The 25,086-nt window shown below is 49.7% G+C and overlaps 2 protein-coding genes across 3 annotated transcripts; both read right to left on the reverse strand.

Moving 5' to 3' along the window:
• Window positions 1–172: 172 nt before the first annotated feature.
• Window positions 173–8,720, reverse strand: RING1 (ring finger protein 1). Of its 2 annotated transcripts, none has more exons than XM_044306173.1 (7): window positions 8,661–8,720; window positions 6,030–6,123; window positions 5,788–5,948; window positions 5,425–5,640; window positions 5,036–5,335; window positions 1,644–1,821; window positions 173–814 (listed from the first exon to the last, which is right to left on the reverse strand). In XM_044306173.1, the coding sequence occupies exons 2-7, from the start codon at window positions 6,105–6,107 to the stop codon at window positions 713–715; spliced, it is 1,035 nt and encodes a 344-aa protein (XP_044162108.1). In that variant the 5' UTR covers window positions 6,108–6,123; window positions 8,661–8,720; the 3' UTR covers window positions 173–712. The 2 variants fall into 2 exon arrangements, with proteins under 2 accessions (XP_044162108.1, XP_044162107.1); XM_044306172.1 differs by having other exon boundaries at window positions 5,788–5,951; window positions 8,661–8,700.
• A 2,417-nt stretch (window positions 8,721–11,137) lies between these two features.
• HSD17B8 (hydroxysteroid 17-beta dehydrogenase 8) lies at window positions 11,138–22,352 on the reverse strand. The gene is made up of 9 exons (XM_044306313.1): window positions 22,280–22,352; window positions 21,208–21,410; window positions 21,018–21,134; window positions 17,200–17,295; window positions 17,013–17,098; window positions 16,760–16,844; window positions 14,796–14,838; window positions 13,601–13,675; window positions 11,138–11,336 (listed from the first exon to the last, which is right to left on the reverse strand). The coding sequence occupies exons 1-9, from the start codon at window positions 22,323–22,325 to the stop codon at window positions 11,320–11,322; spliced, it is 768 nt and encodes a 255-aa protein (XP_044162248.1). The 5' UTR covers window positions 22,326–22,352; the 3' UTR covers window positions 11,138–11,319.
• Between the last annotated feature and the right edge of the window lie 2,734 nt (window positions 22,353–25,086).

Genomic DNA, 25,086 nt, shown 5'->3' on the forward strand with positions numbered 1-25,086 from the left:
GAGTATATCTCTAGGATATAACCCTAATGTATGAGGCGACACAACCCCTTTAATGCTGTTACAGCTGCGCCACAGATACCGCTATAACCAGACCACTGCAGTGGAGCAGAGCCCGGGAGGTGGCGTTGCTATGCTTTGACCCATAGAATAAAAGTCAAACACAACATGTGGACTCGGTAAAGAAAGTATATATTGCTGCCGACATTTTTTTTTTTTTTTCCCCAAACACAAAAAAAAGCAAAGAAAATTCTAAAAAGTAAACGTTCTAGTATAAAAAACTATGACAATCTTAGGAAAATACCAGCAGAATATAGAATATGTCATATAAATTAATGAGATTCCACACAGGACCAAGGAGCACAGCGGATGAGGATGATGCAGGTGGAACGTGTGCTGGATGCCGGATTGACACTTATGATACAGATTGGGGAAGCAAAGCTGCCGCCGGGTAGAGTCCTGCTGATGCCAACACGGCGGGGTCCATCACGTCGCTCTGCTTCATTGTGCTCCTTCACCAGGGTGGCTGTAATGGTGCCAGTCACACCCTCATCTATGCGGGAGGGGTCTCCAAATGCCGCCCTCCATTCGCCATAGGTCCCTCCCCAGTGAGACGCACGCTCCCACACAGCAGAAACATCAGTCTTATTCTTTTTTCCCCCCAGTCCATCCATCTCCCCACACTGGAGGGGGGGGGGGGGGGGGGGGTCACCTCTTACTTCTGCTCCTTGGTTGGGGCGTAGTACAGCTCCAGGGGTTTGCTCACCTTCCAATATTTCTCATTAACCAGCTCGAGCGTTAACGAACCGTTCAGAGTCTGAGGAGGGGGGAAAAAAAGGAATAATTGTTAACCACTCGCTCTACCATTATCCTTGAGTTTGACTTTTATGCTCCGGTAACATCCAGAGCTGCATTTAGTAACTGCATACAATTCTACTGAATGTTGTGCCTCAGATTTTACACAGAGTTCAGTTGCATGCCGTATTACACAGGAATTGAGTGCGCTATGGGTGTGTACTCCGTGCACTCAGAATTACACAACCAGAGAATTGTTTTCTTTTGCTTTGGCTGTAGATGGAGAAGAAGCACTGATGACACAGACAACCATCACAAACGAAGTAACGCACACGTCACTCGACATTATATGTAGATCCTCTGGTCTCGTTTAGTAGACCGCATCTGACGCTGGGTTCAGACCTGAGCGTTCGCGATGGAGCGCTCTGTATGCGCAATTGTACGGGCGTTTGCAATTGCACACACAGAGACAAGCGAACGCCCATTGTCGCGCGTTCCCGCTGAAGTCTATGTACGGGAACGCGCGACAAGACGCCCCAAAGAAGCTCATGTACTTCTTGGGGCGTCGGGCGTTTTACAGCGCGATCGTACGTGCTGTAAAACGCTCAGGTGAGAACCATTCCCATAGGGAATCATTGGTTCTTGCCCGTTGAGCGTTTTACAGCGCGTAGGAACGCGCTGTAAAACGCTCAGGTCTGAACCCAGCCTTACTGCTGCATGCATAGTAATCTACACAACAATTCCAGCTCTTGTATAACCACAACTCCCAGCATGCCCCATTCACTTCTATGGGGGGCCTGCACCCTGGGTGTTGGTAGTAGGAGCCCTGCTATACAGACTCTTGTACTCACTGTGTACTGTCCTCCTGCTGCCCCTGCACAGATGTATATCGTGTACTGCTTCTCGCTGACCTCCCCCAGAGTTACTCCGTCTGCTCCACCTCGCTGCGCTTGCTCCTCCAGGGCGATGCGAAGAGCCAGATATTTGGAAAGATGATCGACTGTGGCGTTCGCGGTGGTCTTCACAAACCTGTAGGAAGGAGAAGTGGTCAGAGACTGCTGATCGGGAGCCCTGGAATCTTAGGCTACTTTCACACTGGCGTTTTGGTTTCCGTTTGTGAGATCCGTTCAGGGCTCTGACAAGCGGTCCAAAACGGATCAGTTTTGCCCTAATGCATTCTGAATGGAAAAGGATCCGCTCCGAATGCATCAGTTCGCCTCCGATCAGTCTCCATTCCGCCCTGGAGGCAGACACCTAAACGCTGCTTTTTGGTGTCCGTCTGACGAAACTGAGCCAAACGGATTTGTTCTGACACACAAAGTAAGGCTACTTTCACACTCGCGCTTGGTGCAGATCTGTCATGGATCTGCACATACGGATCCGCACTGATAATACAACCGCGCACATCTGTTCAGAACGGATCCATTTGTATTATCTTTAACATAGCCAAAACGGATCCGTCTTGAACACAATTGAAAGTCGATGGGGGTGGATCCGTTTTCTATTGTGTCAGTGAAAATGGATCCGTCCCCATTGACTAACATTGTGTGCCAGGACGGATCCGTTTGCCTCCGCATCGTCAGACAGACACCAAAACGCTGCACCTTCAGAGTGGAATGGACACGTAAGAGGCAAACTGATGCATTCTGAACGGATCCTTATCCATTCAGAATGCATTGGGGCAAAACTGATCCGTCCTGAAACGGATCTCACAAACGGAAACCAAGACGCCAGTGTGAAGGTAGCCTTAGTCAATGGGGACGGATTCGTTTTCTATGACACAATAGAAAACGGATCTGTCCTCCATTGACTTTCAATGGTGTTCAAGACGGATCCGTCTTGGCTATGTTACAGATAATACAGTCCTGATCAAAAGTTTAAAACCACTTGAAAAATGGCAAAAAAATCTTATTTTACATTGTTGGATCTTAACAAGGTTCCAAGTGGAGCTTCAACAAGCAACAAGAAGAAATGGGAGTGAGACAAAACATTTTTTGAGAATTCAATTAATTGAAAAAAACGATTAAACTAAAACAGGCTGTTTTTCAGCTGATCCAAATTTTAGGACCACATGCCTTTAAAAGGCCAAATCTGTGCAAAGATGTGGATTCATTGTCATTTTCTGTCAGGTAGTCACAAAACTCCCTTTTTGACCGTGGTCGGGTTGTTGAACTGCATAAGCAGGGTCTCTCACAGCGCGCCATCGCTGCTGAGGTGGGACGCAGTAAGACAGTCATTTGGAATTTCTTAAATGATCCTGAGGGTTATGGAACAAAAAAGTCAAGTGGAAGACCCAAAAAAAAGTCACCAGCACTGAGCCGGAGGATCCAATTGGCTGTCCGTCAAGACACTGGACGATCCTCGACCCAAATGAAGGCCCTTACTGGTGCTGACTGCAGCCCCATAACCATCAGACGGCATCTGAGACTGAAGGGCTTCAAAAACAAAAAACGTCTTCAAAGACCTCGTCTCCTTGAGCGCCACAGAACTGCTCATTTGGACTTTGCAAGAGAGCACCAAACATGGGACATTCAGAGGTGGAAGAAAGTTTTATTCTCTGATGAGAAAAAATGTAACCTTGATGGTCCTGATGGTTTCCAACGTTACTGGCATGACAAGCAGGTCCCACCTGAGATGTTTTCTACGCGCCACAGTGGAGGGGGCGCCATAATGGTCTGGGGCGCTTTTTCCTTCAGTGGAACAATGGAGCTTCAGGAAGTGCAGAGGCGTCAAACGGACGCTGGCTATGTCCAGATGTTGCAGAGAGCATTCCTCATGACTGAGGGCCCTCGTCTGTGTGGTGATGACTGGGTTTTTCAACAGGACAAGGCTACAGTACACAATACCCGCAGGACAAGGGACTTCTTCCAGGAGAATACCATCACTCTTTTGGCCCATCCTGCGTGTTCCCCTGATCTACATCCAATTGAGAACCTTTGGGGATGGATGGCAAGGGAAGTTTACAAAATGGACAACAGTTCCAGACAGTAGATGGCCTTCGTGCGGCCGTCTTCACCACTTGGAGAAATGTTCCCACTCGCCTCATGGAAACGCTTTGCATCAAGCATGCCGAAACAATAACGGCGGAGCTACTCATTACTGAGGTCATGTTTGGAAGTTGGATTTCTGTTTTGGGGGGGGTTTCGTTTTTTTTGGAGGTGTGGTCCTAAACTTTTGATCAGCTGAAAAACAGCCTGTTTTAGTTTATTCGTTGTTTTCAATAAATTGAATGCTCAAAAAATGTTTAGTCTCACTCCCATTTCTTCTTGTTGCTTGTTGAAGCTCCACTTGGAACCTTGTTAAGATCCAGCCATGTTAAATAGGATTTTTTTGCCATTTTTCAAGTGGTCTTAAACTTTTGATCCGGACTGTACAAACGGATCCGTTCTGATCGGATGCAGACGTTTGTGTTGGCTGAACGGATCCGTCTGTGCAGATCCACGACGGATCCGCACCAAACGCGAGTGTGAAAGTAGCCTTAATATGAAACGCTCTGAATGTGAACAGGCGTTAACCCAATAAACCGGCCTGTCTGATGGAAGGCATTCAGTGGCTCGTAGCGGTGGGGTCCCCAGGACAGACCTATGTTAGATTAGATCAATATCACGATCATATCTACAAGAAGGGAGGTGCTGCATACCCATCAGCATGTGGTATACTTATCCCTGGGCCTCACATGGGAAATGTAAGAGAATAATTTAAAGAGGTTTTCAGAGATTTTTTTTAACTGATAACTTCTGGATAGGTCATTATTATTTGATTAGTGGGGGTCCAAGGTGTCGGACCCCACTAATCAGCTGTATGGGAAGGCACCAGCCCTAATCAGCTGAGCTGCGCCTAGGCCATGTGACCGATGAACATGACATCACTGGCAGCAGCAGTACTGTGAGTGCAGGAGCCTTCTCAAACAGCTCAGCGGTGGGGGTCCCGGGTGTCGGAACCCACCAACCAGATACTGATGACCAATCCAGAGGATAAAAAAAAAATCTCGGAAAACCCCTTTAATAAGAACAACTGCAAAACACACGACATTGTGGCCACGACAAACAAAAATCGGATTCATGAGATTAGAAGTGGTCTGCCCCCACATTAACAGCGCCACACTTCTCCACGGGCTGTGGAAGGTATTGCAGCTCTGCCACATTAAAATGAAAGGGTTGAGCTGCAATACCAAGCAGTGCCTGAGGAAAAGAATGGAGTAATTTCAACCCCTTTAAATCAACTCTAAGCTCAGGGGCGTCACCTGGTTTGGCTGTAGCTGTCCTTCTCCACTAGCAGAGGGTGGGCCCTGAACACCAGCTCAATCTCACTGCCTGCTTCACCAACACCTTGTGGATCCGGACTCCTCACTTCGCCCTCGTGGGACATGTCTGGCTCTGCCCCAGAATCCTCGGAGGCCCGGGATCTTTTACGGCTGGGCCCTGCCTCCTGGTTGCTGTGCACAGACGGATTGCTGACATGCGAGCGGCTGTCACAGTTGTCTTCTCCGCCGCTGAACGTTGTGTTGTCTGATTCTTGATGGTGTTTCCGCACTCGTTGCGCCCTAACACAGGACGGGGAGGTGGTTAGAAATGAGCAGGCATACCGCCATGGCCTCCCCCTGTGGGTGAAGGGAGGTCACTGCGCTCCTACCTGTTCATGGCTTGCATTTTAAGGCCCTCCTCGATGCTGCTGCTCAGAGCCTGCTGGTTGTGGAGCCGGCTCAGCTTGGCTAGGACTCGGTCCTGATGTGCTTCGTACTCGTCTCTGCTGGGGTAGATCTTGGAGATTAAAGCATCGAAATTTGGATCTGGGCGTAGGGAACGTTTAGAGACCAGCTTCTTCCTGCACGTGGGGCATTCCTTGTTCCTGGACGCAAGAGGAAAAAAACAATCACAGGTCAGACCGGCAATATAAGGGTCCAGCCTATTGATGGCTGCAGCATGAACATTCAGAGGTGTAGCGAGGGCACAATGATGTCTACCGCTATACAGCAGGACGCCCTGCAATACTGACCCGCTGCGCAGCGCGGTGACGATACAGTCCGAGCAGAAGCGGTGCAGACATTCTTTGGTTGTCATTGTGTTCTTCAGCATGTCCAGGCAGATAGGGCACATGAGCTCACTGTGAAGGCTCCGAGGGGACACCGCGATCTCCGTACCGTCCATGATGGCTTCCTGCTGACACAGCATTACCATTAACTGACATACCCAACTCTGGGAACAAGAAGCGACCACACTCTGCCACCAACGACCTACCTGTGGCGTGCGGTGCAGCTCATACAGGCTGAGCTCCCACGTCTTGCTGGAGCACTGCGCACTCACTGGAGTCGCCATCTTGTCGCCGGCCGGTCTATGAGAGAAATAGAAGCTTATAATGGAAGGGGCCGCATAATCACCTAAAAAAAAATGGGGGAAGGGGGTCCACAGTCGGAAGAGGAAAGACGCAACGTGGTGGGGGCAAATGTATTTGTTACAATGATATCCCCCATCAGTAGCAGAAATCCATCTCCTGTCCCGAGATGTCTTTGCATAACCGTTCCAACCTTTATACAAAGCCTTGTCTTTTTACAGGACAATCTGTACTATTTATATAACATTTTGGGTACATATGAATTATTATTATTATTTTGGCAAGGCGACCCAAAAAAGTTGATTCAGCCATTTTGATTTTTTTTTTCCTGTTAGAGCGTTCTCTGCGCAGAATACTGGTAAATATTTTAGTACTGCGGACATTTTCAGAATATGTTTGTGTTTATTGATTTTTAGCTGTATAATTGGGGGGGTTGATTAATTTTTTTTTTACTTTTTCTTTTTAAACATTTAGATTCCTAGACTGGAACAGACAGTTGTTACACTACGGAATGCAATAAATTAGTATTGCAAATCACGGTGAATGTGACGTCATGCAGAAAGCGGGTCCGCAATATAGGACACCGGCCGTGTGCACAATGTATTACGGACGCGGACCCAATCTCTCCGCACCGCAAAAAAACAAACAAACAAAAAAAAACATTTTCAATTTTTTTTGCTGTGCGGACAGATCACGGACCCATTCAAGTTTGAATGGGTCTGGATCCGTCTAGGACAGGCATGTCCAAACTGCGGCCCTCCAGCTGTTGCAAAATTAAAACTCCCAGCATGCCCTAATAGCTGTAAGCTATTCAGGCATGCTGGGAGTTATAGTTTTGCAACAGCTGGAGGGCCGCACATTGGACATGCCTGGTCTAGGGCAACAGCACGGATAGTGGCCGTGCATTGGGGACCGCAAATTGCATGGCTGACAAACGTTTGTGTTCATGAGGCCTTAATAGGAAGTTTACAACGGCAGGCCTGGGAGCCTTCACAATCAATCGGACCCCCCATCAAGGGGTGAGGGGCTATAGGACGACAGAAGGAGCCCCTTCCCTTCTGTCTAACCGATATTATACTGTCCTATAGGAGGGGTTAAATGAACAGGATCAGAGTTATCTATGATCCCAGTCACTGAGGGGGTTATACAGTCAGACTAATCAACGTCAGGAAAGGGTTAAAGAGGATACTAAATGTAGCCACAGCTTTTTGGATTACGCTCCCCCTCTTCCCCTTTCCTTCTTGAGCAATTGGTGCTGGTAATTTTGGATCCTGATTAGTGTTGAGCGAACTTGCGTTTTCAAGTTCTGCGCACAAGGTTCGGGTTATCAGAGAATCCCATTATAGATTCCTCTACCACGAACCATAACGGAATTCTATGACTGCATTCGCCACGGAAGCCTATGAGGCATTCCGTCATAATAGAAGTCTATGCTGGCCAATATGAAATGTCTCTTATAGGCTTCTGTGGCGCATGCCGTCATAGAATTCCGTTATGGTCCGTGGTAGAGGAATCCAAAATGAGATTCTCTGATAACACGAACCTTGTGCGCCAAACTTGAAAACGCAAGTTCGCTCAACACTAATCCTGATATGTCAGAGAGGTGATGCCCCCTGGAGCGGATGCCCAGCAAGGAGCGAACAAGGCTTGTCATGATGTCCGCCTCAGAGGTCTGCCTCGATCACTCTTGGCATAATTTGGCGGCAGAACCTGTGGAGCAGCGACAACAGCCAGGCGACTTACAGACGCACAAGATTAGGCCTCATGCACACGACCGCCAACAGTGGATCCGCAAAATACCCGCACCAGCTGTGCGCTCGCCGCTATTTCCTCACTGCCACTGAAGAAATGACTATTCTTGACCGCAAAACGGACAAAAAAAAAACCTGCCACACGAATGATATGGATCCGCGCAAAATCTGAAAAATAAAATGCGGATCGGACACATACCAAAACTAAGATTGCAACGTCCGCTGCCGAAATCCCAACCAATGACAGTGAACGCGGTCACGTTTCTGATCTGGATCTCCGCTAACTGGCGCGTGGCGGTAACTCGTGGGTCGTAACGTCACCGCATTCACCGTCATTAGTTCTGATGTCGCACCGCCACAAGAAATGATCTAGACTGGTACAGTATTACAAACCCTCAGCTGTGAGAAGCATCAGATCTCTGCACCCAAGTTCCCATACGATACAATGCAAAGGCAATGCCTGAAGTTTGGGGGCCCCCCAATGCACAATCTGCACCAGGGGCCCCCACTTTTCCTGGTCCACCGACAACCCTGCTCTCCTCAGCAGAAAGGCAGTATAGTTTCGTGCATGCTACAGAAGAACTATAAGTCCCAGCATGGGCAGAGAGTTACAATAGGATGTCGCAGTACACGTCCCAAAACACGGCACTTCTCCAGTCAGGGGCCAATGCTACGAGCTGGGGGCCCCACCAGTACTCTACAATACATAACAGTGTATGCTGGAACTTATAGTTCCACAAGGCACCCTCATCATTATCGCTGCCCAGTCGCGTCCCGGAGACTTACATCACGTTAACCCCGGGGCTCGGTGGAAGAAAAAAAAAAAAGAAAAAAAAAAAAAAAAAGACAGAAAAACAGGAAAACGTTACCTGCTTCCGGTCATACGTCACTTCCTGTGAGCGGTGGTAGGTAGTTGTTGTTTTTTTTTCCGAGACCTGGCAGCGGTAGACCATGAAACCCCGCCCATCGGTCGCGAGGAGCCAATTAGAGCTCAGTCAAAGAGATACTCATAGTTCCCGCCTACTACACGCGGCTCTCTGTGACCGTCCAATCAGATGGTTCAGCCGCTGCTTGAGAGCCCCGCCCCTTATGTGACAAGGGAAGCCATAAGGAGAATTCCTCAGTTCTTGGATGTATCGCATCAGAGAGAACATCAAATGTGGGGAAACGTGACTGAAAAATGTCCTTTGTTTTAGGACTTTCCAAACATGGTGGGGGGCCGGGGGCCAAAAGTGGTTGCTATGGGCAACTCCACTTTTAATGCTGCCTTAGTATTGATAATTATCGGTCATGAAGGGGATGCATGGGCTTCGGGGCCACGACATATGGCAGAAATGATAAATAAGATGTGGGTCCTACCATTGGAGCGTCCGCCTGTTCACTGCTATGGGAGAGCTACAGGAAGGGGCCCCATTCCTAAAAACGGGAACCTGCATCCCTGGAAAATTGATGGCCTATTTATCCCATGTATTTGCCATAAAAGTTCTGGTGGGAAACACGAGCTACACACTCTGTACCCTCACTTCCTTAAAGGGGTTATCCCATAAACGAGAGGATAAGACTACTTTCACACTAGCGGCAGGACGGATCCGACAGGCTGTTCACCCTATCGGATCAGTCCTGCCGCTATTTCGCCGCTCCGTCCCCATTGACTATAATAGGGACGGGGGCAAAAACCCGCCAGACTAAAAGTACTGCATGTCTGGCTTTATAGTCCTCCGGTGGCCTCTCGCCGGAGCTCTGCCCCCGTTATAGTCAATGGGGGCGGTCCGGTGAAATAGCGGCAGGACGGATCCGACAGCGTGAACAGCCTGTCGGATCCGTCCTGCCGCAAGTGTGAAAGTAGCAGAGGGAGACCCTCTGCGATCTGTGGGTAAACCTGGCTGTAAAGGTTCAATTTCCCTACAGCGCCACCACAGGAGAAATGAAGCATTACACAGTGCCCCTTCCAATCAGTGGAGGACAGGACGGGTCGGGTCCTCCAGAGCGAGGGACGCTCTTTGTAACTTTGAACTGTACAAACCTTAGAACAGGTCATCATTAACACATGGGGGGTTCTGGCACCCCTGTAACGTTACATTACCCCACTTTGTGAGATTTCCCTACCTCCTTACTTCCGGTCGCACAGTTATTGACGTGAGGAGGCGGCGTTCCTGAGTTTTGACGATCTGCGCATGCGCAGACGGACAATTTAGGGAAAATCTCAGCAGAGTTCAGCTGCACACTGGGAGACTGTGCATGCGCTGGAGAGCCTCAGTAGGGAAATATTACGGCCCAGTGCGCAAGCGCGGCTAACTCCAGAAGATCCCTCCGATCACCGCGCCTGCGCAGTGTGGGGGTAGGGAGATCTCATGGCCATATTTTCTGTTAAATAAGGATAAATTTATAGATAAATAATGATGGATATATATATTTATTTAACAGAAAATATGGCCATGAGATCTCCCTACCCCCACACTGCGCAGACGATCGGAGGGATGTTCTGGAGTTAACCGCGCTTGCGCACTGGGCCGTAATATTTCCTTACTGAGGCTCTCCGGCGCATGCGCAGTGTCCCGGTGTGCAGCTGAACTCCGCTGTCAGATTTTCCCTAAATCATCCGTCTGCGCATGCGCAGATCGTCAAAACTCAGGAACGCCTCCTCACATCATTAGCTGTGCGACCGGAAGTAAGGAGGTAGGGGAATCTCACGAAGTAGGGTAATGTAGCGTTACACCCCCACCGATCAGCTGTTTCAGGGAGCCGATGTGCTCCTGTGATATAGGCTCCTGGATAACCCCTTTAATGAGGATGTAACCCAAAACACGATTCTCCCCCATACGAGTCATATGTATGAGCAGCGGGGTAGCTGCCGAGGACGCTGTATAAAGCTATGGACCTCTGGTGGCAGTATACTCTGCACAGAACTGCCTTCTCTTATTGGATGGCCATGACACACACGGTGGCCACCACTAGGGGGAGCTCACTGCTTACAGATGTATACAGCTCCCATTTTAAAGGGTTTCTTTCCTCTAGAAATTATTGCATACAGTTAAATTCAGGCCTTTATTATAAACAGATTTTGTATCAGATATTCCAGGAGTAATGTCAGTACAGCGCCCCCCACTGCCTCTATCGAGCAGCCTTTCTGTGGTCACCCCAGTAAATGTGCCGAGGTGGACGCACATGCTCAGTCTGGATCCTCTCCGCTCCTTCAGGTGTGGTTTCCGACCGGTAACGGGATCGCTCACACTCAATAACACAAACATCCTGGAGAAGATGAATACAGAATATATAATATTTATTTATTTTCTATAAGATTAGTCTTTTCGGTAATTATTTACAATTAAGGCTACAATTAGGAGACGCGGTGTCCGTGACCGGGAAAACGCAACTCGGTGGGACGCCGACCCGCTGGCTTTCAGGGTCTTGTCCAGAAGGCACAGGCGGCAGAGGGCAGGCTACATCATAAATACAGGCCACCTGGGGGAGACGAGAGAAAATATCATACAGATCAGAACGGAATGGTATGGAGAACGGAATGGAGCTGCAGTGTAAAGTACAAGGGAGCAGCAGTGTGAGCCAGGATGTGTGCTTTCACAGCTATCAACTATGGGGAAACCTGGCAGTACAGTGGGATGCAAAAGTTTTGGCAACCTTGTTAATCGTCATGATTTTCCTGTATAAATCGTTGGTTGTTACGATATAAAATGTCAGTTAAATCTATCATACAGGAGACACACACAGTGATATCTGAGAAGTGAAATGAAGTTTATTGGATTTACAGAAAGTGCTATAATTGTTTAAACACAATCAGGCCGGTGCTACATGTGGTCACTGTTGTTGTTGTCATTTTATTGATTCCAAAACCTTTAGAACTAATTATTGGAACTCAGATTGGCTTGGTAAGCTCAGCGACCCCCGACCTACATACACAGGTGAATCCAATTATGAGAAAGAGTATTTAAGGGGGTCAATTGTAAGTTTCCCTCCTCGGAAGAGTAGCCACATGGGGGTCTCAAAACAACTCTCAAATGACCTGAAGACAAAGAATGTTCATCATCATGGTTTAGGGGAAGGATGCAGAAAGCGGTCTCAGAGATTTCCGCCGTCTGTTTCCACAGTTAGGAACATATTGAGGAAATGGAAGAGCACAGGCTCAGGTCAAGTTAAGGCTCGAAGCGGCAGACCAAGAAAAATCTCGGATAGACAGAAGCGACGAATGGTGAGAACAGTCAGAGTCAACCCACAGACCAGCACCAAAGACCTACAACATCATCTTGCTGCAGATGGAGTCACTGTGCATCGTTCAACCATTCGGCGCACTTTACACAAGGAGATGCTGTTTGCGAGAGTGACGCAGAGGAAGCCATTTCTCCGCCCACAGCACAAAAAGTGCCGCTTGAGGTGCCGCTAGAGCACATTGGGACAAGCCAGCTTCATTTTGGAATAAGGTGCTGTGGACTGATGAAACAAAAATTGAGTTATTTGGCCATAACAAGGGGCGTTATGCATGGAGGAAAAAGAACACAGCATTCCAGGAAAAACACCAGCTACCTACAGTGAAATATGGTGGTGGTTCCATCATGCTGTGGGGCTGCGTGGCCAGTGCAGGGACTGGGAATCTTGTCAAAGTTGAGGGACGCATGGATTCCACTCAGTACCAGCAGATTCTGGAGACCAATGTCCAGGAATCGGTGACAAAGCTGAAGCTGCGCCGAGGCTGGATCTTCCAACAAGACAACGACCCTAAGGCTGGGTTCACACCTGAGCGTTTTACAAGGAGAAACCAATGCTTCCCTATGGGAATGGTTCTCACCTGGGCGTTTTACAGCGCGTACGATCGCGCTGTAAAACGCCCGACGCCCCAAGAAGTACATGAGCTTCTTTGGGGCGTCTTGTCGCACGTTCCCGTACATAGACTTTTGGGAACGCGCGACAATGGGCGTTCGCTTGTCTCTGTATGCGCGATTGCAAACGCCGGTACAATCGCGCATACAGAGCGCTCCTTTCAGAACGCTCAGGTGTGAACCCAGGGTAAACACTGCTCAAAATCCACTAAGGCGTTTATGCAGAGGAACAAGTACAACGTTCTGGAAGGGCCATCTCAGTCCCCAGACCTGAAGATAATTGAAAATCTGTGGTGTGACTTACAGAGAGCTGTCCATGCTCGGAAGCCATCAAACCTGAATGAACTAAAGATGTTTTGTAAAGAGGAATGGTCCAAAATACCTTCAACCAGAATCCAGACTCTCATTGGAACCTACAGGAAGCGTTTAGAGGCTGAAATTTCGGCAAAAGGAGAATCTACTAAATATTGATTTCATTTATTTTTTGTGGTGCCCAAATTTATGCACCTGCCTGATTGTGTTTAAACAATTATAGCACTTTCTGTAAATACAATAAACTTCATTTCACTTCTCAAATATCACTGTGTGTGTCTCCTATATGATATATTTAACTGACTTTTTATTGTAACAACCAACGATTTATACAGGAAAATCATGACGATTAACAAAGTTGCCCAAACTTTCGCATCCCACTGTAAGTGTTCAATTCCCCTGCAGCGCCCCCGCAGGGGAAATCAAGTATTACACAGTGTCCACGTCAATGTGTGATCTCTATATAACCTGACGGGTCAATCCCTTTAAATTCACGGCAGCCTCCCTGCAGTAAGTGAAGGATCCTCAGAGGTCAGCAAGATGTAGGTGTGATGCAGATGTACCCTGCCGCGTCCGAACACTTACCTGTCACTTCTATACTCGCCCCTGTGATATATCTGCTGTCGTCTGAAGCCAGGAAAGCGCAAACATCGGCGACATCTGAAAGGATGAGATTAGTTTTATCATTCGAGTGGCAATTTGTGGCCCTGGTGGTTCTTGGAGCCGCTTTACGGAAACCTTTCAGGCGTTTAAAGAGGCTCTGCCACCCAGATCAAGTCTACGCTACCAGGCATATAGCCCGGCATGGCCAACGATGCAGACAAAAAAAAACACACCTCTATTTCTCATGTCGGTGGTCCGGTTAGGCAGAAAAAGCAACTTTTAAAAATATGCCCCCGTTCATTGCTAATGCTGTCCTTCCGCACCTAATCACGCCCCCATGTCTTTTGATTGGCAGCACTAGACCCATCGGTCTATCGCTGAGATCCCGCGCCTGCGCAGTCGTTTCCTGGATATTTTCCGCTCTTCCAGGCTTGTCCGTATGTCTAGTGCGCACGCGCCGTCACACACAAGCCTGGAAGAACGGAAAATATGTGTGCAAGTGCACAGGATCTTAATCAAAAGATATAGGGGGGTGACTAGGTGCAGGCGGACAGCATTAGCAATGAACGGGGGCGTCGCAGAAGCAGTGCTCAAAATGGCATAAGCCGCCTCAGAGTGCTCAAAAGTTGCTTTTTCTGCGTAACCGGACCACCGACACGAGGAATAAAAAGGTATGTTTTTTGTCTGCATCGTCGGCCCTACCGGGCTATATGCCTGGTAGGGTAGACTTGATCTGGGTGACAGAGCCTCTTTAAAGATTCCCCATGACGTCCTCCCGGCACTGTCCTGACCCTCCTGCTGCTCTTCCTGTCATTCAGGTCCTGATGCAACATCATGCCGCAGAGTCACATGACATCACATAGGAACCAGTGGAGCGACAGAAGTGCAGAAAGGAAAATAAGGATCAGTCAGCCTTCCCTTGACAGGAGGAGACCTGCCCCGCTGTCTGTCTTCTGCGCGGTGTGACGTGGCTGTGAGCCTTCTGGTCTGCTCACACTTATGTCAGGGTTTTGTTCTTCTGTTCCGTCCCAGGCGCAGAAAAACGGCGCCCGATGAACCCCACTGACTTATAACGGGTCCACGGGTACCGCCGTGGCATCCATAATTTTGAAAGGAAGTATAGTGCTGCATGCTGTGCTAATCTTCCCATCTGAGAGAACAGGTCACAAGGATGTACCTTCAGGCTGGCCGAGCCTCCCCATCGGAATCAGACCCGCAATCTGCGGAAAAGAGGAAAATAATGACGTCAGTGAATGCAGAAAACGGACTGAAACTGGACAGTCATGGGATTTTTTTGGCGATTCCCTCTATGACCATGCTCCAGAGCCGAGAGATAACTTACAGGGTTACTGCGCTTAGAACAAGTCATCTCCACCGCAGAGGTGATGACAGATCGCGAGGGTCCGAACACTGGGACCCAGCGATCATACGCGCAGGGATCCTGTCCAGCATGCGCACTACTGTGCCACTCAAACTCAATAGGTCGGCAGGAGGCAACTGGGCGCTGTACTCTGCCATCTCTAGCAGGACCTCAGTTTTCATGATCAGTGGGGGTCTTAGCAGTCTGGCCCCCACCAATCTAACAGTTATCCCCTATCCTGTGTTAGGCCAGTTTCAAATGAGAGAGTGTTCGATCTGTGCGACACATGCTTTTCCCGGGCCGGCCACAGCTGACAAGAACTTACTGTATTATAGCGATCTATGCAGCTGTGAGTTCCAGCCCAACCAGGGGTCTACAGTCTGCCGTTCACAGCATCAATTGCATACAAAACAGCAAGTATGATCTGTATGCTGTGAGCTCCCCCTGGTGGTGGCTGTATAATCTGTATGCTGTGAGCTCCCTCTAGTGGTGGCTGTATGATCTGCATGTACTGAGCTCCCTCTAGTGGTGGCTGTATAATCTGTATGCTGTGAGCTCCCCCTAGTGGTGGCTGTATAATCTGTATGCTGTGAGCTCCCCCTAGTGGTGGCTGTATGATCTGCATGTACTGAGCTCCCTCTAGTGGTGGCTGTATAATCTGTATGCTGTGAGCTCCCTCTAGTGGTGGCTGTATAATCTGTATGCTGTGAGCTCTCCCTAGTGGTGGCTGTATAATCTGTATGCTGTGAGCTCTCCCTAGTGGTGGCTGTATAATCTGTATGCTGTGAGCTCTCCCTAGTGGTGGCTGTATGATCTGTATGTAGGGTGCTCCCCCTAGTGGTGGCTGTATAGTCTGTATGTACTGAGCTCTCTCTAGTGGTGACTGTATGATCCCTATGCTTTGAGCTCCCTCTAGTGGTGGCTATTTAGTCTGTATGTAGAGAGCTCCCCATAGTGGTGCCTATATGATCTGTATGCTGTGAGCTCCCTCTAGTGGTGGCTGTATAATATTTATGTAGTGAGCTCCCTCTAATGGTGGCTGTATAATATTTATGTAGTGAGCTCCCCCTAGTGGTGGCTGTATGATCTGCATGTACTGCGCTCCCTCTAGTGGTGACTGTATGATCCGTATGCAGTGAGCTCCCCCTGGTGATGGTTGTATAATCTGTATGTAGTATGCTTCCCGTAGTGGTGGCTGTATAATCTGTATGCTGTGAGCTCCCCCTAGTGGTGGCTGTATGATCTGTATGTAGGGTGCTCCCTCTAGTGGTGACTGTATGATCACTATGCTTTGAGCTTCCCCTGGTGGTGGCTGTATAGTCTGTATGTAGAGAGCTCCTCCTAGTGGTGTCTGTATGCAGGATGCTCCCCCTAGTGGTGGCTGTATAATCTGTATGCAGGATGCTCCCCCTGGTGGTGGCTGTATAGTCTGTATGCAGGGTGTTCCCCCAGTGGTGGCTGTATAATCTGTATGTAGTGAGCTCTCTGGTGGTGACTGTATAATCTGTATGTAGTGAGCTCCCTCTAGTGGTGGCTGTATATATCTGTATGTAGTGAGCTCCCTCTAGTGGTGGCTGTATAGTCTGTATGCAGGGTGTTCCCCCAGTGGCGGTTGCAGGTAACCACCATGACAATGTCAGACTACAGTGGGGAGGCAGATCAGTGAAGTCACATGGCCATTAACGTGAAGCCACAAATGTGCAATAAAATGGCGATATAATATCCTAGCAAAGGCAATAAGTAAGAAACGTCCTGACACAGGACTGTCCACACCAGCTCACCTTGTCCAGCACTTTCTGTGGGACTTTATCAGTCATTGGGGTGGCTATAAATCCGGGTAATACTGTGTTACAGCGGATACCAAACCTGTGAGGGGAGAAAGTGAAGGAAATCAGTGAATGGAAACTCTCATTGTTCACATTCAGATCCCGTCCTGTTCCGATACACTGTAACAAGCGCTGCTCCTGTGCTAGCACGCTCAGGGAAGATGATGGATGTCAGCGATGCTTCCATTTGTGACCAGTTTCTACTCACTTGGCCAGTTCTTTGGCTGCAGTCTTCGTAAGACCTTCCACTCCAGCTTTAGAGGCAGCGTAGCTGGCCTGGCCGAGATTACCTACCTGCAGCAGACAGAACAGGTAGGTCAGTGTACTACTTACTGCCTGCTAAATTCTGGATCCAAACAACTTTGCATACACCTGCCCCTTTTCGGGCGTCTCACCTTTCCCACGATGCTGCCCATGTTGATGATGGAGCCACCGTTCTGCCCGCTGGTTACAATGGATTGGGCCACGGCCTGTGTGATGAGGAACGGACCCTGCAGGGAACAACAAGAAGGGTAAGAGTCATGGGCGTGACCCCCAGGGATGCAATCTCAGACAGTGGCCTCCTGGGAGACGTCAGGAATAGGGACTCCGACATATGCAGGGGAGGGGGTCAGTATGAGACACTCATGAGCGACAACCCTTCGCTTTGCATACTGTGTTGTCAGGAATTGGTGGGGTATACGCTTTGGACATCCCCGTCTCAGGGGTTCACACACTATCAGCTCCGGCTATAAGAGGAACCCCCCCTATTATCTCATATCCCTTTAAGATAGAAAGATGTACATACGGGGAGAGGAACCTGTCCAGAAGAGCTTACAGTCTGCCAGGGTAAGAGATGGCAGGAGAAGGTAGAAGCTGCTCAGATGGCTGTGTGGTGGCAGCAGGGTGAGGCTACTTTCACACTCGCGTTTCAGATAATACAACCGTCTGCATCCGTTCAGAACGGATCCGGTTGTATTATCTGTAACATAGCCATGACGGATCCGTTTTCTATTGTGCCAGATTGTGTCATAGAAAACGGATCCGTCCCCGTTGACTTACATTGTGTGTCAGGACATTGACTTACATTGTGTTTGGCTCTGCATCGTCAGACGGACACCAGAGCACTGCAGGCAGCCACCAAAGCGGAATGGAGACGGAAAAGAGGTAAACGGATGCATTCTGAGCGGATCCTTATCCATTCAGAATGCAAACTGATCCATTTTGGACCGCTTGTGAGAGCGCTAAACGGATCTCACAAACGGAAAGCCAAAACACCAGTGTGAAAGTAGCCTTACTGTAGGCGGAGGGTTTTCAGGTTAGATGGTGAGGTAGCGAGCTCCAGAGTATGGGGGCTGTATGGGAGAAATCCTGTAGATGAATGTGTGAGGACCTGACGAGGAGGTCCTGTGAGGATCTGAGGTTACGTGTGGGGATGTCCCGGGAGATCAGGTCAGAGATGTAAGGAGGGGACTGGCTGTGGACGGACTTGCAGCAGAGTTGAGGTGTCATAGTGTAAAGGCCCCATAGACATTAGTGTGCTGTTGGGTGAACCCACTGTTCTTGGCAGGTTCGGCCGACACTCTAATGTGTGTGGGGGCTCCCGACTCTGCCCCAACAGATGATGTCATTTTCGCCTAATCTGTTTGTTCTCCGGGGAGATAGCCACTGCCAGACGTTTCAGGCGGTGGATTTTCTCCTTATTGAACAAACAGATATTCAGCCCAGCCGAAGGTGTATGCAGAGTCGGGGGGAGACGGCCGCCAGCTACTGACGGGGTATGCAGAGTCGGGGGGAGACGGCCGCCAGCTACTGACGGGGTATGCAGAGTCGGGGGGGGAGACGGCCGCCAGCTACTGACGGGGTATGCGGAGTCGGGGGGGAGACGGCCGCCAGCTACTGACGGGGTATGCGGAGTCGGGGGGAGACGGCCGCCAGCTACTGACGGGGTATGCGGAGTCGGGGGGAGACGGCCGCCAGCTACTGACGGGGTATGCGGAGTCGGGGGGAGACGGCCGCCAGCTACTGACGGGGTATGCGGAGTCGGGGGGAGACGGCCGCCAGCTACTGACGGGGTATGCGGAGTCGGGGGGAGACGGCCGCCAGCTACTGACGGTGTATGCGGAGTCGGGGGGAGACGGCCGCCAGCTACTGACGGTGTATGCGGAGTCGGGGGGAGACGGCCGCCAGCTACTGACGGTGTATGCGGAGTCGGGGGGAGACGGCCGCCAGCTACTGACGGTGTATGCGGAGTCGGGGGGAGACTGCCGCCAGCTACTGACGGTGTATGCGGAGTCGGGGGGAGACTGCCGCCAGCTACTGACGGTGTATGCGGAGTCGGGGGGAGACGGCCGCCAGCTACTGACGGTGTATGCGGAGTCGGGGGGAGACGGCCGCCAGCTACTGAAGGTGTATGCGGAGTCGGGGGGAGACGGCCGCCAGCTACTGACGCTGTATGCGGAGTCGGGGGGAGACGGCCGCCAGCTACTGACGGTGTATGCGGAGTCGGGGGGGGAGACGGCCGCCAGCTACTGACGGGGTATGCGGAGTCGGGGGGAGACGGCCGCCAGCTACTGAAGGTGTATGCGGAGTCGGGGGGAGACGGCCGCCAGCTACTGAAGGTGTATGCGGAGTCGGGGGGAGACGGCCGCCAGCTACTGACGGTGTATGCAGAGTCGGGGGGAGACGGCTGTCAGCTACTGAAGGTGTATGCGGAGTCGGGGGGGAGACGGCCGCCAGCTACTGACGGGGTATGCAGAGTCGGGGGGAGACGGCTGTCAGCTACTGAAGGTGTATGCGGAGTCGGGGGGGAGACGGCCGTCAGCTACTGATGGGGTATGCGGAGTCGGGGGAAGACAGCCGTCAGCTACTGAAGGTGTATGCGGAGTCGGGGGAGACGGCTGTCAGCTACTGAAGGTGTATGGCCTTTAGATGGGAGGTGACAGAGGAGGACGTTGCAGTAGTCTAGGAAGGAGACGATGGGTGGATAGGAGAAATGTTTTTGAGGTAGAAGTTGCGAGGGCTCAAAAGTCTGGTCCGAAATACAAGACAGAATCAAAAGTGATCCTGAGGCAGAGTGGGCAGTTAAAGGGCATCTGTCAGCAGTTTTGTCCCTATGACACTGGCTGACCTGTTACATGCGCACTTAGCAGCTGAAGGCATCTGTGTTTGTCCCATGTTCATATGTGTCTGCATGTTTTATGATATGCAAATGAGCCTCTAGGAGCAACCTAGAGGCTCTGCTCTCTCTGCAACTGCTGCGCCCTCAGCACTTTGATTGACAGGACCAGGCAGTGTAAATGTGATCACACCTGGTCCTGTCAAAGTGCAGAGGGGTCGGCAGTTGGAGAGAGCAGGCCCTCTAGGTGTAATGGTAACGCCCTCATTGCTCCTAGAGGCTCATTTGCATATATTAAAACATAATTTTTCCCAGCAATGCAGGCACATATGTACATGGGACTAACACAGATGTCTTCAGCTGCCAAGTGCACATGTAACAGGTCAGCTGGTGTCATAGAGACAAAACTGCTGACAGATGCCCTTTAATTGTAATGGAAGAGAAGGTGAAGTCAGTTTCCTCCAGGAGGGGGGGACGGGACATAAGCCATGAGATATAGACAGTGTGAGACAGTGACAGGTCTCACTCAGGTTAGAGGCAAGGAAGGGGTGGATAGTGCGGTCCACACCCCTATTCCACCACAGGTGAGGCAAGCTGGAGATAATAAGGGCTGGCATAAAGCACCTCCCAGGGTGTCAGCAAGGGGGAAGTGTTGTCTTGGGACAGAGACTGTGACAGAGGCCTGGAGGCTCTGTGAGTGTGGTCTCAGCCAGGAAAGGCTGAGGGGCCACGAGGCTGGGTGGTAGCCTGGAGTTGGGGGACATTGGCTGACAAAGCCGCATGAGTTCGCAGGGTGTGAACTCTGACCTAGGTGAGTCAGGAAACGTTGTGTTTAGTTAGAGCCTGGACGGGCGAGTGTTTATTATTTTGTCATCTTGTTGTTGCTGGTGTTGCACAATAAATGCAATGTTTGGACATTATATACGTGTCTGGTGAAGTAACCTGTGAGAATGACCCCCGGAGAAGAGCTAAACCCCCACAACAGATACATAGAGATGAGATTGCTAGACAGATAGATAATTAGACCTAGATTAGACAGATAGAGATGAGATTGACAGATGATAGATAATTAGACAGTCACAGATAGATCAGACAGACGGTTGGATGGACGGATACCTTGAGGTTGACATCCAGCACGGACTGGAAGGATTCCTCTGACAGACGAAGCAGAAACTCGTCCCTGGTGATTCCTGCGTTGTTGACGGTCACACGAGGAGGAGCAGAGAAGTGAGACTGAGGGGAGAAGACAGCGCCGGTCACTGACCAGTACACTACTGTGTGCACTGCCGGGGGAGGGGCCGGTTACCTGTATCTGCTCCATGAGAGCCCTGACACTCTCAGACCTGGAGACGTCTGCAGTGAGGGCCACATGGTCCTGCCCTGGGACCCCACGTGACAGGCTCCGGAGGGTTTCATTAGCCGAGTCAATGTTACAATCAACGACGACGACTGAAGCCCCTTCCTGCGACAGGCGCTGACAGACGGCGCGACCGATCCCGCCGCCCCCACCTGAGGAGACAGGGTTACTGCTGGGGAAGTACAGCAAGCGTTCTGGTGAAAAATCAAGTAACCTCCCTCTGCATGCTGTCAGGGAACGGGAAAATCCCTGTGTACATTCAGATACTGTAAACCTGACCTAAGCATGCACACAGCTGCCGATCTGCTACAATGGAACAGGAAAGATGTAGCAATGACTTTTGCTGCTGTGGTGCACAGGTCAGACAGGCTGTGGGAGCTGGACTAGGTCAGGGCCAGTCTGTGCATGTATACAAGAAGGTTTCCATTCACTGGCAGCAAGCAGGGGTCTGTTCACTGTGCTTTACACTGCGGCTCTGCTCCATTAGACATGGAATCTGTCCACTGTGCTTTACACTGCAGCTCTGCTCCATTAGACGTGGATTCTGTCCACTGTGCTTTACACTGCAGCTCTGCTCCATTAGACGTGGATTCTGTCCACTGTGCTTTACACTGCAGCTCTGCTCCATTAGACATGGATTCTGTCCACTGTGCTTTACACTGCAGCTCTGCTCCTTAGGCCTGGCTGCTGTAAGTCAATGGACACAGCACTGATTTCTTCAGCAACACGTCCCTCATTAACACACTGACTACGTGGAAGAGATAAGCAGCTGCATTTGGCGCCGCTTATCCCAAGGAACAGGATCTAATATAATCCACTCCTTGTAGACAGCAGTCAGACTGAGATCACCATAGGATCCCATACGGCTATCTGACTTCTATAGCTGCCTATCCATGCTGCACAGCCAGGCGGCTCTCCTAGAAGGGACAGAGTCCTTCCTGTAGAGGCACAGGTGAGACGGCCGCTGGACGAGGGGATGAGACCCCCGGGGGGCACCAGCATAGTAAATAGAGACAATGACCTGTCACTAGAGCCAGCGTGGACTTCAACCTCATGGGCGCCGCCATGACACCTCCAGACCCAACACCATAGAGGCGGCGGACCGGAAGTTACTGACCATAGAGAAGAGGCGGGGAAAGAGCGTCTCCTGGCGCAGCGCTTCTATTGTCCATGCAGCCATTGTTCTGTCTGGGGCTTTATGTCTCGTGTGTGGAGCTATAGACAGAGGCTGGCGTCACCTGTGACCCCGAAGAATGGCGGGAGTAGTAGTTATACAGCAGCTAGAGGGGGTTACCTGCAGCGTAAAAGTAATAAACTGTATCCACACTGTATGTGTATATAAAATCAGTGCTTATATAGGGTCCGATCTACCGGGACATTTATACTATAGCGTGCGGTCTATCGGGACAGTTATACTATAGCGTGCCGTCTATCAGGACATTTATACTATAGCGTGCGATCTATCGGGACATTAATACTATAGCGTGCGATCTATCGGGACATTTATACTATAGCGTGCGGTCTATCGGGACATTTATACTATAGCGTGCCGTCTATCGGGACATTTATACTATAGCGTGCCGTCTATCGGGACATTTATACTATAGCGTGCCGTCTATCGGGACATTTATACTATAGCGTGCCGTCTATCGGGACATTTATACTATAGCGTGCCGTCTATCGGGACATTTATACTATAGCGTGCCGTCTATCGGGACATTTATACTATAGCGTGCCGTCTATCGGGACATTAATACTATAGCGTGCCGTCTATCGGGACATTAATACTATAGCGTGCCGTCTATCGGGACATTTATACTATAGCGTGCGATCTATCGGGACATTAATACTATAGCGTGCGATCTATCGGGACATTTATACTATAGCGTGCGGTCTATCGGGACATTTATACTATAGCGTGCCGTCTATCAGGACATTTATACTATAGCGTGCGGTCTATCGGGACATTTATACTATAGCGTGCGGTCTATCGGGACATTTATACTATAGCGTGCCGTCTATCAGGACATTTATACTATAGCGTGCGGTCTATCTGGACATTTATACTATAGCGTGCGGTCTATCGGGACATTTATACTATAGCGTGCCGTCTATCAGGACATTAATACTATAGTGTGCAGTCTATCGGGACATTTATACTATAGCGTGCCGTCTATCAGAACATTAATACTATAGTGTGCGGTCTATCGGGACATTTATACTATAGCATGCCATCTATCAGGACATTTATACTATAGCGTGCCGTCTATCGGGACATTAATACTATAGCGTGCCGTCTATCGGGACATTTATACTATAGCGTGCCATCTATCAGGACATTTATACTATAGCGTGCCGTCTATCGGGACATTTATACTATAGCGTGCCGTCTATCGGGACATTTATACTATAGCGTGCTGTCTATCGGGACATTTATACTATAGCGTGCGGTCTATCGGGACATTAATACTATAGCGTGCGGTCTATCGGGACATTTATACTATAGCATGCCATCTATCAGGACATTTATACTATAGCGTGCCGTCTATCGGGACATTAATACTATAGCGTGCCGTCTATCGGGACATTTATACTATAGCGTGCGGTCTATATGGACATTTATACTATAGCGTGCCGTCTATCGGGACATTTATACTATAGCGTGCGGTCTATATGGACATTTATACTATAGCGTGCCGTCTATATGGACATTTATACTATAGCGTGCCGTCTATATGGATATTTATACTATAGCGTGCCGTCTATATGGACATTTATACTATAGCGTGCCGTCTATCTGGACATTTATACTATAGCGTGCTGTCTATCTGGACATGTATACTATAGTGTGCCGTGTATCAGGACATTTATACTACAGTGTACCGTCCAGAAGGACCAAGTAATCGGTCCCCGTAGAGCTTGTCTGTGGTCGGTGGCCAGACTTCTGGTTTTCAGCCAGTCCGGTTTCCTGGATCCCTGTCCTCCGTCCGGCGCAGGGCCTGGATGGACACTGGGGTGTCTTCCTTTTCAGTGGCTCCACGCTTGAACAGCAGTTGTAGCCACAAATTAAGGCTCCTCTCACCCCAGCTGACTGACATCTCTCAGCAACTGATTGAGGGTCTTCACTCCACTTTTTTTTCTCTCTATTTCTGCCTGGCACTGTTACTGGGAGGGGCGTGACTTGATGGACTTACAGCATGGCCTACGTCCTTTTTGGTCTGGAGCAGGTAGCTTCTCCCTCAGCAGCCTGGTTTTTCTTGGCCAGACTGTTAGCTCCAAATTGGGCCTTGGTTCGGGGCTCCCACAGCTCTTCACCATTCCTGCTGCCAGAAGTTGAGGCCGAGCAGCTCGGGAGGAACGAGGTCAGAAGCTCCTTGGTCAGTGATACAGAAGCTACTAGAGCGTGCGGTCTAAGGAGCACCGGGGGAGAGCGCTGTGACCTTGTCTACATAAAAAGCAGAACATTCTCATATACAAAGTGTCATATACAGTCCTGCACTTGTCCAGTTAAGACGGTTCCAGCTCATGGTCCCATAAAAGGACATGACTGACCATTTTATGGAATTTTTTTGTCCAAATTATGAGGCCTCAACATATGTACACTTACTCAACCGGCAGAATAGTGAGTGCAGCTCTTGGGTATAATACAGGATATAACTCAGGATCAGTACAGGATAAGTAATGTATGTACACAGTGACTGCACCAGCAGAATAGTGAGTGCAGCTCTGGAGTGTAATACAGGATATAACTCAGGATCAGTACAGGATAAATAATGTACTATATGTACACAGTGACTGCACCAGCAGAATAGTGAGTGCAGCTCTGGA

Source organism: Bufo gargarizans, chromosome 9 (genome assembly GCF_014858855.1).
Source record: "Bufo gargarizans isolate SCDJY-AF-19 chromosome 9, ASM1485885v1, whole genome shotgun sequence".
Lineage (NCBI taxonomy): Eukaryota > Metazoa > Chordata > Amphibia > Anura > Bufonidae > Bufo > Bufo gargarizans.

What these genes read in the sequence shown, in the direction of transcription:
- RING1 (XM_044306172.1), bottom strand. Translation starts at nt 6,107, where the DNA reads ATGGCGACTCCAGTGAGTGCGCAGTGCTCCAGCAAGACGTGGGAGCTC. An exon ending in AGCTGCACCGCACGCCACAG is followed by an intron (nt 5,952 to 6,029) that starts GTAGGTCGTTGG and finishes ATGCTGTGTCAG; the next exon opens with CAGGAAGCCATCATGGACGG. An exon ending in GTCACCGCGCTGCGCAGCGG is followed by an intron (nt 5,641 to 5,787) that starts GTCAGTATTGCA and finishes TCTTGCGTCCAG; the next exon opens with GAACAAGGAATGCCCCACGT.
- HSD17B8 (XM_044306313.1), bottom strand. Translation starts at nt 22,325, where the DNA reads ATGGCGGCGCCCATGAGGTTGAAGTCCACGCTGGCTCTAGTGACAG. An exon ending in CTCTCATGGAGCAGATACAG is followed by an intron (nt 21,135 to 21,207) that starts GTAACCGGCCCC and finishes TTCTCCCCTCAG; the next exon opens with TCTCACTTCTCTGCTCCTCC. An exon ending in TGGGCAGCATCGTGGGAAAG is followed by an intron (nt 17,099 to 17,199) that starts GTGAGACGCCCG and finishes TGTCTGCTGCAG; the next exon opens with GTAGGTAATCTCGGCCAGGC.